Source organism: Rattus rattus, chromosome 2 (genome assembly GCF_011064425.1).
Source record: "Rattus rattus isolate New Zealand chromosome 2, Rrattus_CSIRO_v1, whole genome shotgun sequence".
Classification (NCBI taxonomy): Eukaryota; Metazoa; Chordata; class Mammalia; order Rodentia; family Muridae; genus Rattus; species Rattus rattus.
The window spans coordinates 167,725,678-167,745,711 of record NC_046155.1 but is presented as its reverse complement, the minus strand read 5'-3'; the positions used below and the strand labels follow the sequence as shown (position 1 = coordinate 167,745,711).

General features: G+C 48.9%; 2 protein-coding genes across 3 annotated transcripts; one reads left to right on the top strand and one right to left on the bottom strand.

Annotated features, from left to right (window-relative positions):
• The first annotated feature begins 7,177 nt into the window (after positions 1-7,177).
• Eid2b (EP300 interacting inhibitor of differentiation 2B) lies at positions 7,178-8,992 on the top strand. Its single transcript, XM_032894075.1, has one exon. It carries the CDS (start codon positions 7,263-7,265, stop codon positions 7,716-7,718), a length of 456 nt encoding a protein of 151 aa, XP_032749966.1. The 5' UTR covers positions 7,178-7,262; the 3' UTR covers positions 7,719-8,992.
• A 3,665-nt stretch (positions 8,993-12,657) lies between these two features.
• Positions 12,658-19,390, bottom strand: Selenov (selenoprotein V). 2 transcript variants are annotated; one of them, XR_004387027.1, is made up of 6 exons: positions 18,702-19,390; positions 16,827-16,851; positions 16,653-16,706; positions 16,480-16,554; positions 16,264-16,401; positions 12,658-12,777 (listed from the first exon to the last, which is right to left on the bottom strand). XR_004387027.1 is itself a non-coding variant. In XM_032896184.1 (6 exons), the coding sequence occupies exons 1-5, from the start codon at positions 19,336-19,338 to the stop codon at positions 16,324-16,326; spliced, it is 981 nt and encodes a 326-aa protein (XP_032752075.1). In that variant the 3' UTR covers positions 12,658-12,777; positions 16,264-16,323. The 2 variants fall into 2 exon arrangements, 1 of the variants encoding a protein (XP_032752075.1); XM_032896184.1 differs by having other exon boundaries at positions 18,590-19,338.
• Between the last annotated feature and the right edge of the window lie 644 nt (positions 19,391-20,034).

The following is a 20,034-nucleotide window of genomic DNA, read 5'->3' as shown; positions in this document are numbered from 1 at the left end:
GCCGGCGTGCAGATGCATACTGCCTCAGTTCACCTTTTTCATGTCTATCATCCCAAGGTGGAATAAGTGTTATTATACTTGATGTTCATCTTTCAGTTTCCATAAACTTGACTGTGCATCTTACTAGCTTCTTCCACTTTTCGTTCTTGGTAATATCTTGGTAATTTCTAGAAGTGACAATCCTGGGCCGAAGGCTTGCCTTTGTAACTTTACAGTTGCAGCTCACTGGCCTCTTGGTGCTCCCACCAGTGATCAGTAGATGGATATTTTCTGACTGCCTAGCCCGTATGCTCAACCATCAGATGTACAGTGCTTACCAGACTGATGGTAGGAAAAAAAGACCTGTCAGTTTTAAGGTTTTTTTTTTTTTCTTTTCTTTTTTTTCGGAGATGGGGACCGAACCCAGGGCCTTGCTTTGCTAGGCAAGCGCTCTACCACTGAGCTAAATTCCCAACCCCAGTTTTAAGGTTTTTATTATAAGTTATCTTTTCATTTAAGAATGAAAAAAGGGCTCAAAATATGTATGTCAATGAGAGCACACACTAGAATACAAGGGGGGTAGAGCCCTGCCTAGAGTGGGGGCTCAGTGGTAGAGCCCCTGCCTAGAATCCCCCAGTGAGGGGCTGGGGTGTGGCTCAGTGGTAGAGCCCCTGCCTAGAATCCCCCAGTGAGGGGCTGGGGGTGTGGCTCAGTGGTAGAGCCCCTGCCTAGAATCCCCCAGTGAGGGGCTGGGGGGTGGCTCAGTGGTAGAGCCCCTGCCTAAAATCCCCCAGTGAGTGGTAGAGCACCTGCCTAGAATCCCCCAGTGAGGGGCTGGGGGTGTGGCTCAGTGGTAGAGCCCCTGCCTAGAATCCCCCAGCGAGGGGCTGGGGGCGTGGCTCAGTGGTAGAGCCCCTGCCTAGAATCCCCCAGTGAGGGGCTGGGGGCGTGGCTCAGTGGTAGAGCACCTGCCTAGAATCCCCCAGTGAGGGGCTGGGGGTGTGGCTCAGTGGTAGAGCCCCTGCCTAGAATCCCCCAGCTAGGGGCTGGGGGCGTGGCTCAGTGGTAGAGCCCCTGCCTAGAATCCCCCAGTGAGGGGCTGGGGGCGTGGCTCAGTGGTGGAGCCCCTGCCTAGAATCCCCCAGTGAGGGGCTGGGGGCGTGGCTCAGTGGTAGAGCCCCTGCCTAGAATCCCCCAGTGAGGGGCTGGGGGCGTGGCTCAGTGGTAGAGCCCCTCCTAGAATCCTCCAGTGAGGGGCTGGGGGTATGGCTCAGTAGTAGAGCACCTGCCTGGGGCGGGGCTGGGGGCGGGGCTCAGGGTAGAGCACCTGCCTAGAATATCTGATCCCCAGTACCACAAAAATCTAGTTCCTTTTCCTTTCTCGTGACTGTTCATATTCTTTTATTTGTTTGTTTGTTTTCGAGACAATGTTTCTCTGTATAGCCCCAGCTGTTCTTGAACTCAGAGTTCCCCTGCATCTGCCTCCCAAGTGCTAGGATTAAATACCTGTGCCACCATCACTCTGCTGTCTACAGTCTTTATCCATTTCTCCCCTTGGTAATCTCCTTAATGACTGTGGTAGCTGACTCTACATTATTGAAATTGGGTATGACAATAGTTTGTGATATGAGTTTGTGATGTGAATGCAGTTTTCTAGTTATTTGGCTAGCTTTTCTCAAAGATTTTATTTTTATCTTTGATGTGGGTTCAGGCGGTCAAAACAGGTCACCAGGTTTGTGTCGACTAACCTGCCTAGATTTTTTGTTTTTCCTGTTTTCTCTAAATTGTGAAAGATTTTGAACTCCAAAGTTTTATTGGTGTGTATGAGAGAGATTTCTCTTTTGTTGGTTTTGTTGGGTTTGGGTTTGGGTTTTTGGGGTTGGTTGGTTGGTTTGGTTTTTTAAGACAGGGTTTCTCCGGAGATTTCATTTTTTATCTTGAACCTTTTGGGATTTATTCTAAGAAGTAATAGTGTTTCTGGTTATGTATGCTCATTTTTACTTGGGGGCAGGGTGGTGAAACAGGGTTACTCTGTAGCCTTGAACTGCCTCTGTAGACCAGGCTGGCCTCAAATTCAAAGATCACCTGGCCATGCCTCCCAAGTACTGGGAGTAAAAGTGTGATCTACCACATACTACTTTACTAGAACCACATTGCATATAACCTAGGAATAACTGCTATCTTTTAGATGCTGATTTTAGATACCTTTTATTTTATAGTAAGATACTTTTTATTTTAAAGTGTTTAATATGTCTGAGGCGTTGCCCCTCCCCCCTTACCTGTGTTCACTTTGTGCGTGCAGTGCCTCTGAGAGCCAGAGAGGGCATTGGATGCTTTGGAACTGGAATTATGAGCAACCTTTGGGCTGCTGGAAACCAAACCCAGACCCTTTACAAGAGCAGCAAATGCCCTCAACCTCTGCGCCATCTCTCTAGCGTCTTTCTTTTGAACTGTGTTTTGTCAAATTTGGCTCAAGACGGAGTCTCGCTTTTGACCCATGCTGGCCTGAAACTAAAGATTCATGTGGCTTGTCTTCCAGGTGCTGGGGTTACAGGTGTGAGCAACAACACTGGTGAGATAGGGAGGTCTTCAGCCAGGTGGTGTGGGTGCTCGCCTTTGCCTGCAATCCCAGAAGAGGCAGGCCTGGTCTACTGGTCTATAGCCAGGGCTACTCAGAGAAGCCCTGTGTCAATAAAACAAATGATAAATAAAAAGATACAGAAGTTCATTTCTGCCCAAATGAACTGTTTTCACATTTTTTTATTTTATTTTATTTATTTATTTACTTGGTTTTTTGAGACAAGATCTCCTCTCCGTGTAGTCCCGGCTGTCCTAGAATTTACTCTGTAGACAAAACCTAGAACTCAAAGATCTGCCTCCTACATGCTGGGCTTAAAGGTGTACGCCACCTCTGCCTGGCTGTTTTCATGTTTTTTTCTTTTGCAGTCTTTTTTTTTTTTTTTTTTCCGGAGCTGGGGACTCATGTTTTTTAAAGACTTTATAGACCAGGGCCTTGCCGTGATCCCAGAAGCATGGGAGGATCACCAAGTTTGGTATTTGGCTAAATATCCTGGCTCAAAAAAATAAAACTTAGGGCTGGGGGGTCAGCAGTCTGTAAAATGCTTGTTTGCTAGCCCCCAAACCCACAGAGGAAACATGAGGTGTCACATTCATAGCCCCAGCACCCCGAGGAACCCCTAGCCCTGGGACCCAGCAAGAGGCCTGTCAAGGTTATTCTTTATTAAATATTCACCTTTTTGGTCCTTGGTTCTTCATCAGTTTATCTTGTGTTGAAACCAGCTGCTCAAAAAGAGACTGGATTTAGAGATGGCTTTCTGCTTAGGTCCTCTGGAAGAAGAGCCAGTGCTCTTAACCACTGAACCACATCTCCAGCTCAGTATTTTACCTTTTACAAGGTTATTCTTATTAAATATTCCAAAAGCTTCTTTATCTCTTCAAAAAGGATTAGTTTCTGCTCATCTCACAGATAACCTGTCAATATCAATTATGTTACTGTTTGTCCTCGTTCTAATGATTCTTCTCTGACTTTTCAGTGTGTGTGTGTTCATATGTGTGGTGTGCACATATGTGTGGGGCATGTGTGTGCGTATGTGCAGAGACCAGAAGGGGATGTCAGGTGACCTGTCACTTCCCTTGAGATGGTCCCTCAGTGAGCATGAAGCTAAAGCTGATGGCCTCCTCCTGTCTCTGCCTCACAGAGGTGGGGTTATAAGCACATGCGGCCGTGCTCAGCATTTTACATGGATGCTGAGATACAAATTTCAGGCCCTCGTGGGTGCAGTGTGATGGCACTTATGGGTACAGTGTGATGGCCCTGGGTGCACAGTGTGACAGCCTCATGGGTGCAGTGTGACGGCCTCATGGGTGCAGTGTGACGGCCCTGGGTGCACAGTGTGACAGCCAGTCTCGGTTATCAACTTGACTTACCTGGGACAAGGGACCTCAGGTGAGGAATTACCTTTACCATATTGGCCTTTGGGAATCTATGAGGCATTTTCTTCATTGCTAGTTTATGTGGAAAGGCTCAGCCCACTGTGGGCCGTGCCATCTCTAGGAAAAGTAGTTGGACAAGCCAGAAGAGCAAACCAGTAAGCAGTGTTCCTCTGTGGTCTCTGCTTCAGTCCCACCTCAGGATGGACTGTGACCTTAGAGTTATAAGCTGAAATAAACCCTTTCTTCCCCACATTTGTTTTGGTCAGTGTTTTATAACAGCAACGGAAAACAAACCAGAGCATATGGCAAGGGCTCTCACCCTGAGCCGTCTCTCTGACCCTCTGACTATTTTTTTTCTTGTGCATTGACATTTTGCCTGCGTGTATTTTTGTGTGAGGGTGTCAGATCCCCTGGAACTGGAATTACAGACACCTCTGAGCTGCCATGTGGGTGCTGGGAATTGAACCCACATCCTCCGGAAGAGCAGTCAGTGCTCTTAACCACGGAGCCATCTCTCCAGCCCTCCCTCTGACTTCTGTTTATTGGCTCCTTGGCCACTGCATTCTGTATAATGTGGTGAGTGATCATGACTTATGCAAACTCTTCCCATAGCCATCTCTCCATAGTCTCTGGAGAGATGGCTCAATAGTTAAAAGCACTGTTGCCCCTGCGGAGGACCCAGGTTCAATTCCTAGCAACTACATGGCAGTTCACAGTCACAAACATCTGTAACTCCAGTTCTGGGGGGTCTGATCCCCTATTCTGGCCTGCACGGGCATCAGGCATACATGCATGCAGGCAAAACATTCATACACATAAAGCTAGAAAGAAAAGGGATGGTGGTTGGGGCTGGAGAGATGGCTCAGCTAGTAGGAACACTTGCTGCTCAATCATGAGAACCAGAATTTGGATCCCAGCACCCATGTTGGGCAGTTCACAACTCCGGCTCCAGTGAATCCAGTCCTCTTTTCTGGCCTCCAAGGTCACCCACATACTGGCTGGTTTTGTGTGTCAAACTTGACACACGCTGCAGTTATCACAGAGAAAGGAGCCTCCCTTGAGGAAATGCCTCCATGAGACCCAGCTGTAAGGCATTTTCTCAATTAGTGATCAAGGGGAGAGGACCCAGCCCATTGTGGGTGATGCCATCCCTGAGCTGGTGGTCCTGGGTTCTATAAGAGAGCAAGCTGAGCAAGCCAGAGGAAGCAAGCCAGGAAGTAACGTCCCTCCATGGCCTCTGCATCAGCCCTGCCTCCAAGTTCCTGCCCTGTGTGAGTCCTGACTTCCTTTGGTGATGTAGAAGTGTCAGCTAAATAAACCCTTTCCTCCCCAACTTGCCTTTTGGTCATGATGTTTTGTGCAGGAATAGAAACCCTGACTAAGATACCCACACATGTGTACATACACATTCACACAGAAATACATAAGTACACACATATAAATAAAAAACGTTTTTTAAAAGACAGTTTGTTAAATTCTGTCAAATGTCCTCAGATTATGAGCATAGTGGACATGGTACACACCTGTGATCCCAGCACAAAGGAAGCAGCAGCAGGAAGATGCTGAATTGAAGGTCAACTTGGCCCTGTTTCAAAACCCGGAATCTATAAAAGTGATCCTAGGTTATGTCAGATCCACCATGATGAATTCATGAAATCATGTTAAGAATAATACAGCATGATTTTTTTTCCAAATTTGCTAACAAGCTTTTGTGTGTGTGACAGGGTCTAACTATGTGTAGCCCTGGCTGGACTGGAACTCTAGGTAGACCAGGTTGGCCTTGAACTCACAGAGTTCCTCCTGCCTCGGCCTCGAGTGCTGACTGAGTGCAGAGCAATACTGAACCACACTCGCAGGCAGTGTGTGTGCATCTCCCACAATGTGCATGGCGTCAGAAGGATAGCTTGCAGGCGTCGGTTTCCCTTCCACTACGTGGGTCTCAGGATGTAACTCCAGACAGCAGCACCGTCACCTACTGAGCCTCTCACTGGTCCCCTAATCCTGTTTTTATTTTATTTTGAGACACAATCTTACTTAGTTGCCTAGAGTGTCCTTGAACTCTGTAGCCCAAGCTATCCTTAAACTTGTCTTCCTGTATCAGGTACCTAAGTAGCTGGGGATACTGGCCGGCTGCTACGGTGTTGGGGACTTGGGGACTGTGTTGACAGGTTGGAGACCTGTGGACTCTGGATTCCTCAAAGGCACACAAGAAGGCAGATGCGGGTGGGGATTTAGCTCAGTGGTAGAGTGCTTGCCTAGCAAGCACAAGGCCCTGGGTTCCGTCCTCAGCTCCGAAAAAAAAAAAAATTTAAAAAAAAAATAAAAGAAGGTGGCAGATGCACTGATTAAGTGACCATGGTACAGCTGCACTTCACCTGGCCATTTCGAAGGTGATTGGATGCAAATGGCTCTTACGAACTTTTCACGTTAGCCCAGGCTGGCCTAGGACCTGCTGAGTAGCCAAGGATGAACATGATCTCATCTTCCTACCTCTACCTTCCAAAGACTGGGATTGCAGCTGTGCTCCACCACAGACAGCTCTCGGGTTTTTCGTTTTAAGATTATTGACAGGCATCTGCAACCATGAGATACAACATTGTATTACACTCGAGTAAATGAAGTGCCACTGTGTGGTGAAAAGAGGCGTTGAAGTACCAAGAGAAACAACTACAAGAACTGTGACGGAAGCAAAAACGAAGACCTTTCCTGAGAGAGAAACTTCTCGAGAAAATATGCCAGCAAGATGGATCCCTGGGTAGAAGCGTTTGCTTGCCTAACCTGACAACCTGAGTTCGGATCCACGTGGTAGGATGGAACTGACTCCTTAAAAGTTATGATCTGATCTTCATACACTTGTTTGTTTGTTTGTTTGTTTGTTTGTTTCTCAAGACAGGGTTTCTCTATGTCCCTGGCTATCCTGGAATTGGCTCTGTAGACCAAGCTGGCCTCAAACTCAGAGATCCGCCTTCCTCTGCCTCCCGAGTGCTGGTATCTAAGGCATGCGCCACCACCGCTAATTCCAGTTTTCTAGAGGCAGAAGCAGGCGGATCTGAGTGTATATATGAGTTCCCGGACAGCCAAGGACGCTGTCCTCAAACAAAACAACAACAATAAAAATAATAATAAAGTATGTGGTGCAGACCCTGCAGGGTTCTGAAGCGGCCATGGCGGTAATGATACGCGGCACCCGTAGGGGGCGATAGTGGTCGGGGCACCGTACTTGCGCAAGCACTTTTGTTTTCCAGGGCGGCGAGGCCCGCGCATGCGCACAGCTTCACACTGCCGCCGGAGCGAGTTCCTAAGTGCATCTGAGGACTCAACGGTCCGCAATGTCCGAGCTGCCCGGAGAAAGCAGGATCCCGGACCTGTGCCCTATGAACGGCGTCGGCAACGTCCTGCAGGCGGGAGTGGGCGGAGGCAATCCGGTCCCCGAAGCCCTGGAAGGCCCGCTGGCCAGAGCCGCCCGGACCATGGCGCGGGCTCCGGGCCTGGCTCCCGGGCCGTTCCCCGGCATGGCGGGCCTGATGGCGATACCGCACGTCCCCCCGCCGCTCCGCCTTCTAGAGCTGCACGAGCAGCGGATGTTCGAACACTACCTGCACACCAACCCCCTGATCCCCACCAGGCTGCTCCGCGAAATCGAGGAGCGCCGCCGGCTGTTCGTGGAGGGCTGCAGGGCCAGGGAGGCGGCCTTCGACGCCGACCCCCCGCAGTTGGACTCGGACGCCCGCGCCTTCACGCTAGCGCTCACGGCCTCAGACGCCCACGGCCCCACCGCAGACTGAGGGTTGGCCTTTGCCTATAATCTCAGTCCTCAGGAGGGAGGAAGCCTGAGGATCCAGAGTTCAAGATCATCCTCCGCTATGTAGCGAGTTGGAGGCCAGCCTGGGCTACAGGAGACTCTGTCTTTTAAAAATAATAAAACAAAAAAGATTGGTGGCCAGGAAGTCAGGTGACTCTTAGGATCAAGGGCAAATGCAGATGTCCAGGCAAATGTCATGAGGTGGGAAATCCAAGCCAGAATACAGCCAAGGGCTGGGTGGAATGAAGCAGGCCCAGAAAGAGATGGACACTCGAGGCTTGAGGCTGACAAGCAAAGAGGACTCTTCTGACTTCCACCTTGTGACTGTCAGCAATCTTTCCCTCCCCTGCTTTCGTTGAAAATTATGTTTTTTTTTCCCACAGGGAAGGACGATGGTTTTGCAAAGATGAAGTCTTAAAAATTACCAATGAAAAAGACCATAGAGACCAACGGAGATGCGGAAAGAAACCAGGGAAATGTGATTGTTAGATTCAGTTGCTTCTGGGTTTTATTGGAGTAAGAAGAAGGCTGTTGAAACAACGTGGACATTTCAGAATTGTGGGGTCACCTCATTGTCAGCTGACAAGCTCAATGTATCGTTAATTCTTGTGTTTGGTGTTCTGTAGATAAGTTGTAAATATTCAGATAGGAAAAATCTATGTGCGTTGTGAGATGCATATTTTTCAAGACCTTGTGTAATTGTATCCATGTGGAAACAGATGAGTTAGTATTTAAAGGATACGGACACAAGACTCAAAATTAGCAAAAGATACTAAGGGAAGTTATTTTCTGCCAAATTGAAAACAGATGTCCATACAGATTTGGCTTAGGGTGGGAAGTTGTTTTCTGTAGGGTTTTCAAAACCATTTTATAAGGCGTATATGAATTGGTACCAATCCCGTTATCCCCCAATCCTGGGTGCTGAGGATGGATTCCGGGCCTTGCCCTGCTCCCAGTCCTCCTGAATCAAGGTAAGATAGGATCATGGCCCAGTGGTCAAAGATGTCCGCTGCTCAGCCTTGTTACTGAATTTGATCCCGGGACCCACGAGGTGGAAGAAGAAACCACACCCATGTCCTCCGAGCACCACACACACGTGCACACATTCATGCAATGTAAAGAAATCTACATAGTACATATATCGGCATCTTGGGTTTTTATGTTGTTACAATGGAAGTGATCCTCCATCGTTTTGTTCTTAATGACTACTATCGAAGTCTGTATCTTAACTTATCTAATGAACTAGTGTCTTCTGGACATCTGGATTGTTTGGAAATCTTTCCTGTTTTAAAAAATGTATGCGTATGTGTGTGAGCCTGCATGCACACGTGTGTGTACCATGTCAGTGCAAGAGACTGAAGAGACCAGGAGAGGGTGTTGGGTCCCCAGAACTACAGTTTCAGGCAGCTGTGAGCCCCCGTGTTGCTTCTGGGAACTGAACCCAATCTTTCCAGTCTGTTGTTGTTGTTGTTGTTGTTGTTGTTGTTGTTGTTGTTGGAAACAGGGTCTCTCTTTGTAACTCTGGCTGGCCTAGAACCTGCAAAGTGGGTACACCAGGCTAGCCTTGAACTCAGAGAGATCCTCCTGCCTCCCCCTCTCTCTCTCTCTCTCTCTCTCTCTCTCTCTCTCTCTCTCTCTCTCTCTCTCTCTCTCTCTCTGTGTGTGTGTGTGTGTTTAGGAGGGGGGGTGTTTTTTGTTGTTTTGAGATGGGGTTTCACAGAACTGGGGCTTATCATGAATTCCTTGATGTATTTCCCAGGTCCTGGAACTAAGTGTGCGTGTCACTGTCCCTGGCATTGTTTTTGTAATGTTCTGTGCTTGTGTTTGCTCTTTCCATAAACTCACAAGGATGCATGGGAGCAGTGAAAGGGCAAAAGCACTGGTATTTTTCATAAGTGTTCCCAGCCCTCTTTGGGCCTCTGTCTACTTCCATTCACCAAGGAACTCTTGTGTCTCGTTCTCTACAACAGTCTTGGCTTTGGGAAAAACTCACACTTAGAGCTGCACTTAGAGCTGCCAGTCTCATCTGCATTCTCTGCAAGGAGGGACTCTTCCATGTGAAAGGGCCATTTGGCTTTATTTTCCTGTGTCCATAGCCTTTGTTTGCCAAATCCACATATAACTCAGGGTGGTCCTGGGTAGGCGTGATGGCACACACCTGTAACCTAAATACTCCAGAGGCTGAGGCAAGTAGGTCCGGAGTTTAGACCAGGTATGGTGGCACACATCTTGAATCCCTGCACCCAGGCCACAGCAGCAAGCAATCTCTGAGTTTGAGGCCAGCCTGGTGCACATAAATTCCAAACCATGGTTACGTAGGGAGATCTTCAAACAATAAAAGGTCTAGAGTTTAAGAGCAGCCTGGGTAATTGAACACAGAACTAGGAAAAGTGCAAAGTGGGTAAAATAGCGTGCCAAGGCCTGGTGATCCCTGGTGAAGCTACGAGGACTGGGTTTTCCAAAGGCGTCACCTCTACCCATGGCCCCATTCCCACACGATCAACCTTTGACAACTCACTGAAGTACTCTATGGCTGCTTTCTCGGCGTCGACTGCATTTGATCCTTCTGCCCTGCAGGAATGTTGATAGCTGTACATGCCCAAGCTTTGTGCTCTCCTGCCTGATCATACAGGCCTTGCCACATGTAGCCAAGTAGAGTTGACACCTCCAATCTCAGACTCAAAGCTAGGACAGGATGGTTGAGTTTGAGCCTGGCCTGACACGTCATTGTGAGACCCTGTCTGAAAAAACAAATCTTAGCCACTGTGAATGATAAAGGCGAGACGCTGACATCAGTCTCCATTCGGGACACTGCAGCTCTAGGAGCAACGTCTCCAGAGACTTGCTCTCTCCTCCACTTTTGCAGGGAGGGGAGTTCAAAACAGGGTCTCTGTGCTCTGTGTAGCCCTGGCTGTCCTGGAACTCCATAGACCAGGCTGATCTCAAACTCAGAGATCCACCTGCCTCTGCCTCCCAAGTGCTGGGTCAAAGATGTGCCAACATCAGCTGGCCTTTTTTTTTTTTTTTTTTTTTTTTCTATAATGCAACCTCAGGATCGATGTGACTATTTTTTTTTTTTTTACCGAAACGGGTGGCATTTTTTATCTGGGCTGCATTAAATCTGTGTGTGAATGAGAACTGGCGTCTGTGTTGTGTCTCATGCAGTTGTGTGGAACTTCTCAGGTTGCTTCATGCCCTTTGGGTTTTAAAGCTTTTATAGGTCTCGCATGATCTTTGCTAAGAATATCTTGGGATTCATGACTAATGTGAGTGAGGTTTCATTTGTAGATTGGATGTTCTCTAAGTGCTCGCACTTACATTTCTCTAAGGGTAGGCACCCTTGCCACATGGTGAATGTGAGGCCAGGGGACCGTTTGCAGCCTTTTCCCCCATCACGTGGTTCCCAGGCGTCCAGTTTGGCCAAAACAACTTTATCCACTACACTGCCCCATCTTGCCACCACCGTCTCACAAATAAACCACAGTTTTACTTATTTTTTAAAGACTTATTGATACATAAGAATGTTCTGTCACCATATCTGCATCAGATTTTTCCATTATTACAGATGGTTGTGAGCCTCTGTGTGGTTGCTGGGACTTGAACTCAGGTCCTCTGGAGGAGCAGCCAGTGCTCTTGACCACTGAGCCCCTAATAAACCATATTTTTTAGATAGGCTCTCACTACATAGGTTGTAACCCTGGCTAACCTGGAACTCGCTATGTAAACCAGGCTGGTTTCTAGTTCACAGAGATCCTGCTGGCATGCTGAGATTAAATGCATGTAACACCACTCAGACAGTTTTTAAAAACTCAATAGTTTTGCAGCATCCTATTTAAAAACTTAATTTGTGGGCTCAGCGGGTAAGGGCACTGACTGCTCTTCCAGAGGTCCTGAGTTCAATTCCCAGCAACCACATGGTGGCTCACAACCATCTGTAATGGGATCCGATGCCCTCTTCTGGAGTGTCTGAAGACAGCTACAGTGTACTCACGTATGTTAAAAAATAAAGCTTTCAAGAACAATAATAACTATCAAGTCACTCAAATTTATAAAGTATTTTTAATTTGAAATATATTTTTGGAAAGAGAAGAAAGCCTTGAGAGCAACCGCAATCCTTCTTTCCATTTCGACAGTTTGGTTTGGTTTGGTTTGGTTTGGTTTGGTTGACACAGGGTCTCACTATGCAGCTCTGGCTGTTCTGAAACTCAGGGATCTGCCTAACTCTGCCTCCTGAGTGCTGGGATTAAAGGTGTGAGCCACTGTGCCCACCTGGTTTCGACTTTTAGCCACATCAGTAGGATCAAAAGTTTTCCAAACATGTCTAGAATTAGGCTGTTGGAAATGAAGACATGACAAAAGTTCCAGACCAGCTTTGACAGGACGAGGCATCGAGGCTGGACCACCCGGAACCTTGTATTCCTCTAGCCTTATATTCCAAGTGATGGATCTAACCAGCTTCCCATCACTGTCCTGAAGCATCTGAGACAATCAGTGATAAGGAGAGAAGCTTCACTTTGGTTCATAGTTTCAAAGGCCTCAGTCCATGGTCACTGGCCCTTTGCCTTGGGCCTGTGGTGACAGGATACATCGTGGCTTCTCATGGTGGAAGAAAAGCAAGGAGAGAAAGGAAAGGTCTGGGATTCCAATATCCCCTTCCAGTGCACACACCCAATAGCGTAACTTCTTCCTGCTAGGCCTTACCTCCTGATGTGGTTTCCACTACCTCCCAATAGCAGCACAGCCTGGGGACCAGGCCTTTAGCATTCGAGTCTTTAAGGGCATAGAATGGACCTTCCCTGTCCTTCCTCCCCACTCTGCCTTGAACCAGATGGGGAGATGCTGAAAGCCCAGTAGCAGGTGACGGTCTCAGACCTTAGGCATTAGTGTGGTGGTGACAGACAGCAGACATTGTCAGACGCCGACACAGGGAAGCAGATTACATTTTTCTTTACTCTCCCAAGCCCTAACCAAGCCCCAGCCACCATCAGAAAAGGACCTGGTTTGGCAGCATTTCAGCCCTTCTCATCATCCCGCTGAGGTTCCTGAGACAGGGAGAGAAAGAAAACAAAATAGTAACAATTCCCCGTTAAAATATTGGTATTTCTATAGGGCTTCATGTGAGGTATATGTATATGTTGACCGCTGAGCTACATGGCCAGCACTTTTGTGGTTGTTATGTGTGGCCTATGTGCACTTGTGTATGTGGGTGCATGTGTTGTGTGCCTATACACATATGTGTGGAGGCCAGAGGCAGATGGTAAGTATCTTTTATCACACTCCAACTTATTTTCTGTTAAGGTTTATTTATGTTTATTTTATAAGTAGGAGTGCTTGCCAGCATATAATTCTGTGTATACCATGTACACGCCTAGAGCATGAAGAGGTCAGAAGGTGTTTGATTGCCCGGAACCAGAGTTATAGATGGCTGTGAGCTACCCTGTGGGTGCTGGGAACTGAACTCAGGACCACTGCAAGAGCAGTCAGTGCTTTTTTTTTTTTTCCGGAGCTGGGGACCAAACTCAGGGCAGCGCTCTACCACTGAGCTAAATCCCCAACCCCCAGTCGGTGCTCTTAACCCCTGAGTTATCTCTCCAGCCCCTTTAACACAGTTTCAGTTAAACTGACTTGGCAGTGAGACCCTGGGACCCACATAGTTTCTGCCTCAAAACACTGGAGTCACAGGAATGTGTGGACATGCCCAATTTTATACCCAAGTGCTGTGAATTTGAACTCAGCTCCTCTCTCTTCACAGCCAGTGCTCTTACTCACTGAGCTAGCCCCTTAGCCTCCCCAGTCTTTTGGTTTCTTGAGACATGCTCTGAGGAATCCATGTTGTCCTCACACTCCTAGTGAGCCTCCTCCTGCCTCAGTTTACCTAGTGCTTGTAAGTGGGATTACAAGTATGAGCCACCATGCTCAGCTGTAAAAAAAACAAAAAAACAAAAAAAAAAAAGGGGGGATATTTTTGAGATCCTTGACTGGATATTAGATAATCTGAGGACGTGTTTTTCAGGTATCATAATGGCCTCATATTCCCATTTTTAAAACTTTTCTCTTAGAGCCAGGTGGTAGCCCACACCTGTAATCCCAGCACTTAGGTGGCTGAGACAAGATATTCTACAATTTTAGGTCAACTTGAAATAATTATTAACTCCCAAAATCTAGGAACAAAAACTTTCCGTATCAGGCTCAGAAGTGGAGTGCTTTCTTAGGATGCACCAGTGAGGGGCTGGGGTGTGGCTCAGTGGTAGAGCCTCTGCCTAGAATCCCCCAATGAGGGGCTGGGGGCATGGCTCATCGATGGAGTGTCTGCTTAGGAGACCAAATCTCTTGGGTTCATGCTCACAAGTTGAAGGAGAAAATCCAAGCATCGATGGTATATAAATCATTGCAGACATCTTTTAGTATCTTAAATATTATCTAAGTAAACATCTTAAAATAATGCCGGATCATCTTTGTATACTATATCTACAATCCAATGCAGATCAGCGTAGCCCAGTACACTAGCCACATCTCACTGTTGAGTTGAAGTGTGTTGGGCAACTACGAACTGGGTTTTTAATGATTTTAGCTTTGGTTAGTCTTTTGTTTTGAGACAGGGTCTATCTATGCAGTCCAGGATGGCCTCAAACTCACCTCAATCCCCCTGCCTCAGCCCCCTGAGTACTGGGGTTACAGGCATGTGCTGTTACACCCTATCTCAAAATAATAATAAGACAGGAGAAAAAGAAGGCCGTGGATGCAACTCCACGGTAAAGCTCTCGCCTCCCATGAGTGAGCTTCAACCCAGGTCTGATGCAAGATATTTGATCACACTGTGAGTTCTGAAATTGTGTCATTTACTGAAAAAATCTGTTTCTAGCTGTGGTCAGGCTCAACTCTTAGTACACACCTTTAATCCCAAACTATGAAGGTAAAGTTAGTTTGTAGAAGGAAGCACCCATGTTTGAAAGCGATGTCTAATCGAGTGGCAGACAAAGTGATGAATCAGAAATATTTAACAGGGGGTTGGGGATTTAGCTCAGTGGTAGAGCGCTTGCCTAGGAAGCGCAAGGCCCTGGGTTCGGTCCCCAGCTCCGAAAAAAAGAACCAAAAAAAAAAAAAAAAAAAGAAAGAAAAGAAAGAAATATTTGAGAGAACAGGATCTGCCCAGCTCTCAGGAGGAGAGAGGGGAAAGGGAAGCTACCTAAGAGATCAATGCAGAGAGAAAAATTTAGAAAGGGAGGAGTTTTACTGAGACAGTTGTACAGAGGCAGGTTGCAGAGAGAGAGCAAGCTAGACACAGATGAAGACAGAATGAGTTGGAGAATGAGAAGGATCCAGATGATTAGAACAGATTCCCTAAGTTAGTACGAGGCCAAGCAGAGCAATTCAGTGAGAAACTGAGAGAAGCCAGATTGAATCAGTCAGCTTGGAGAGGAGTTTGAGCCAGCCAGAGTTCAGGAAGAACAAGAAAGGGTGAGTTTACTCAGCAGCGAGTCTCAGGCTGAAAACATTCTAGGCCCAGATAAGATCGTACAGAGGCTAGAAGTTTCCAGGACTAGGCCTAGGTCAGCAGATGGAGGAGGAAGTCTCCGAGATGACAACTGCATCAGGAGAATAAAAGTTACTCTACACAGGTCAATCTCCAGCACTGAAAGAAAATGGGAGGAATGAGAAGAGGGTGCAAGGAGTGGTGCAGTTGGTAAAATGCCTGCCTAGCATACGCAGGCTCTGGCTTCCACCACAACACCTAAGAATCTGTGGATGGTGACCACACCTGTAATCCCCAGCAACTGGAAGGTAGAGGCAGGTGGATCTGTAGTTGAAGGTCATTCTCAGCCCCATAACAAGTTTGAGGCTATCCTGGGTTACGTAAGACTCTGTCTCAAAAGTGGGGGGAGGGGAGTTGAGGGGTAGCTCAGACGTGTAAATCCCAACACTTAAGAAGCTGAGCCAAGGGGCTGGAGAGATGGCTCGGTGGTTAAGAGCACCGATTGCTCTTCCAGAGGTCCTGAGTTCAATTCCCAGCAACCACATGGTGGCTCACAACCATCTGTAATGGGATCCAATGGCCTCTTCTGGTGTGTCTGAGGACAGCCATAATGTACTCACATACATAAAATAAATTAATTAATTAAAAAAAAAAAGAAGCTAAGGCAAGGGGATTGCTGGGAGTTCAAGGGCAGCCTGAACTACTTAAAGGCTTCTAGGACAGCCTGGGATCTACAATAAGACTGTCTCAAGTGGGGGATAGGGGAGCAGCAGTAATGCTCATTGAGTAGAGGAGTTTGTTGCCAAGTTTGATGATCTGAGTTCAATCCCCAGAAACTACACTGTGGAGTCTCCTAACTTCCACATAGATGTTATGATGTTATGGCCTCTCTCTCTCTCTCTCTCTCTCTCTCTCTCTCTCTCTCTCTCTCTCTCTCTCTCTCCCCCTGTCAATATAAAATAAAAATAACAGCTGTGATGTTCCATGGTTTTAAGGGTGAAGGTCAGCTGAGCTGTAGTAGATCCTAGATATTGCCCTGCCCCTATTCACTTACTTGCACACTTCCTCATGACCCTCCATTGCACCTCACTCATGTCCAGCTCCACTATTGCTGCTACCTTTTCTTGATCTCTTCATCAATAGCACCCACAAGTTTCTTCAGATTAGTCTCATCCACAAAGCCATCGCCTTTCTGGGTATGGAGGAGAAAGAGTCCAGATGTGACTCAACCTCCCAGTACCCCTTCTCCACCCTCTGATCCCAGAATCACCTTCTTGGAATGGATCAGTTTCCCGTCCACAAACACTTCAAACTCCCCTGTAACCTGGGTAGCTCTTTCCTCCTCCTGGCAAGAGAATGTTGTGGGTGGAGGAGACTGAAGATTTCTCAGGGGTCTGGGAACCCTGACCACTCCTTCCCCCGCAGGGTTACCGGTACACTTACAAACTCCAGAAGGTTTGGAAATTGATGCTCCAGGGTCTTTTTCAGTAGAATGTACTGAGAGGGAAGAGATGGGGTTATGGAGTCACAGGGTGATGGGAGTGAAACAGGGACCCCCCCCCCTTTCCAGTGTTTGCATCATTTGCTCCCTTACATTCTGAAGGAGAAACTACTCACCCGAAGGCCATAGCTTCAGAGGCCACTGGAAGCAAAGGGCAGGGGAAGGGAGGCAGGAAAGAAATAAGGGAGACATTATAGCAGCAGTGAGTCTGAATCTGCCCCCATCCCTGCCTTCCTGGACACCTCCCCCATTCCCATGGTACCATTTCAGGGAGAAATCCTCCTCCTCCTCACCTTCCTGGGTGCCCATCTTCCCTCCTCCTCCGTCCCCCACCTTGCCCAGCTCCAGAACTCTCTTTGCTGGTCTTTGAACACTGCATGTGTGCGCTGCCTCGGGGCCTTGGCACTGGTAGGTGGCTGCAGAATGCTCCTTCCTCCCTAGGATGTGCATGGCTCCTCTCCCTTCCTCGGGTCACCTCAGCGAGGCTTTCTTGACCCTCACAGTAGACACTGGGACCCTCCTGGATGCCTTCCTGTGCATCCTGCCTGCCCCTCCACACTAGCATGTCAGAGCTCCCAGGACGGGAGTCTCCTTCTGTCCTGGTGCCACAGACACCTGATGGGTGTCTAAACAGCTGTCGAGCCAGGCGTGCGGTCCACACTTTAATCAGAGCTCTGTGGATTCCAGGTCAGCCTGAGCTACATAGCGAGTGTTCTGAGACAGCCATGGCTACATAGGGAGAAGAGGAGGAAGAGGAGGAGAGGAAAGAGAAGAGAGAAGATTGGAGAGAGAAGAGGAGAGAAAGCTTGGGAGGAGAGAAACAGACACTGGGGCAGGAGATGAGCATGTGGAAGTCCCCTGGCAGGGCCAGAGGAAGGAGGAAGGGTGTGAGTCAAGGGCCTGGAGTTCTCCAGAAGCAATGAGGAAGACAGCCTTGACCTGTGCTACTCCACTCCGGTCACTTCATAAGCCTGAAGCAGCAACTGAGAGCTCTTTCAGCCTCTGGAGCCTCTGTACTTGTTCACCGGCTGCCCCACTATGTCCCCCCCACCCCACCCCACCCCCTACTTCCATTCCCACTCTTCATTCAGCAGCCTCATTCCTCTTCTCTGAGAAATGGTGGCTCAGGGGTCACCAGAGAGCAAAACCATCCTGACCACCCAGCTTAGCTCGGACATGGACGGCCTCTCCCCCTTCCTCAGGAAGTGCCTCTCTGCTCATAATTCTGCAGGTTGGCATAGGCTGTGCACTGCTTGGCCTGCTAGGGAAGCCAAGGGAGGAATGGAAACAGATTCCCAGTCATAGGAATCACCAGTGAATGCGTGTATGAATCAATGAATGAGAATGCAGTTTAGAGCCATTGATCATGCTGATGTTGAATGGTTGAGGGTGGATGAAGCTTAGCACTTCTACCCATCCTTAGAAATGAACCAACAAACGAACGAACGAACAAGAGTGAATGCATGCATGAAGTTGAGAGGCAGGATTCAAGCAGCTAAATGAATGATTCTGACTGCCAGGTGGGGAACGCACTAATGAATGAATAAAAGCGAAGGGCAGCAGCCAAGCCGCTCACACAGATGTTTGAAGGGAGAGGAGTGAATGAAGCGTAAAGTCAGTAAATGTGCAAATGAAAGCGAGGGAATGAGTAAAGATCTAAGGCGGAACGCAAGGGTGGGTGGGAGTGAATGAAAGACGCTGAGAGCCAGGGTGGGAAACTGAATAGAGCTTTCTGATCTCAGAGGGACAGAGCGGTGGCAGTCAGAACTCTGTGGATCTGCCTCCCTACCTAGCGCGCACACCCGGGCCTGCACATACATGCCCCGAACTCCAGCACCTGCCGGGTCCAGTTCTTTCGCGGGTAGGGAGAGCCCCTCACCAGTACATCACACGGATCAAGATTCTGTTGGCCGTTGGGACGTCCTCGCTGGTGGAGGGGACCTCCTTAGTGGAAACGAAGTTCTGTGCTGGGGAAATTGTGGAGAGCTTACCCAAATCAGGGGTTTCCTTCAGCGGGGAGGCCAAGAACTCTAGTGTAGGTTTGGGGCCCGGAATGGGGTCCAAGGTACTGGAGGCCATGGCAGTGGAAGCCAAGGAGTCAGTGGGAGGGGCGGGGTCCGGTATGGAGCCGTGGGTCTCGGAGGAGGCCGAGGGAGTGAGCACTGGAAAGGGCCCCTGGATGGCCTCCGCTAGGCTGTGGATCGAGGGCTTCTGCTTTTGAGCGAGCGTGAGATCCTTTGAGAGAGAGCCAGCACCCCCGGAAGAAAGGGGCTGTGCGGCGGGCAAGGCCAAGTTCCGTAAGAACCTCACTGGAGAGACCGTGGGAAAGCTCCGACCTTGAATGGAGGCCCGGACTGGTGCTGGAGTCCGCACCGGTGCTGGGGCCGGGACTGGGGCTGGAGTTGGGGCTGGGGTTGGAGTTGGGGCAGGGGCTGGGGCTGGAGTAGGGAACCGGATTGGAACAGGGTTAGCAGGAGTCCGGACCCGGATGGTTGCTCGGACCGGAGACCGGTTGTGCGCCGGGGTCGAGGCCCTGACTGGGGTCGCGGTTCGGACAGGAGTGGGTGTCCGGGACGGGGTGTTTGCCCGGACTGAAGAGGGAGCGGGGTTCCGCGCCTTGTTATTCATGGGGACCAGGTGAGACCCGCGTACCCCATGCTGACCCTCTCGCTTCGCCCTGCTTCCTTGGGCGGGGAGAACTTTCGCACCCAGGGTTCTAAACCCGAAGCAACCGCAAGCAGGCTCTGTTACACCGGGTTCCAGTCAGGCGGAGATTCCACGCTCTGAGCTAGGGAGGCACTGCTGTCCTCAGATCTCACCGAATAGACCCCGCCCCTGTCCCGTCCCCAGCAGGAGCCGACTCTGCCTAGAGCTTCCCACCGCCACCGCCACTCTTGAGTTTAGCGGATTGAGTTCCTTAAGCGCCCTCCTAGCGGTGGGGATTCCAGAGACAAAGCATCTCTGCCCGCCCTGCTTCCTGTCGGTGATAGGAGGTCACACCCAGTATCAGAGGGACAGCCCAAAGCCTTCAGAGCAGGGGAGAATTCCAGCAACCATACAACTCAGAAAGGAGATACCTTTCTGCAGGATTAGAGAGGAACTCTGAGACCAGGCCACAGCTACAAAGTCCGGAGAAAAATAGCCACAACCCACACAAACAATGCAATTTACACAGGAAACAGAAGCTATGCAATTGCCCAGTAAGTAGCTGAGTCATGATTCTCACACTGGTTTGTGAGTAGGCGGTGTGATTTTTTTTTTAACCTCAGGAGAAGGGTCCCTGAGAGTGGTCAAAGTGAGACCCTGTCTTCATGCTGTATCCCC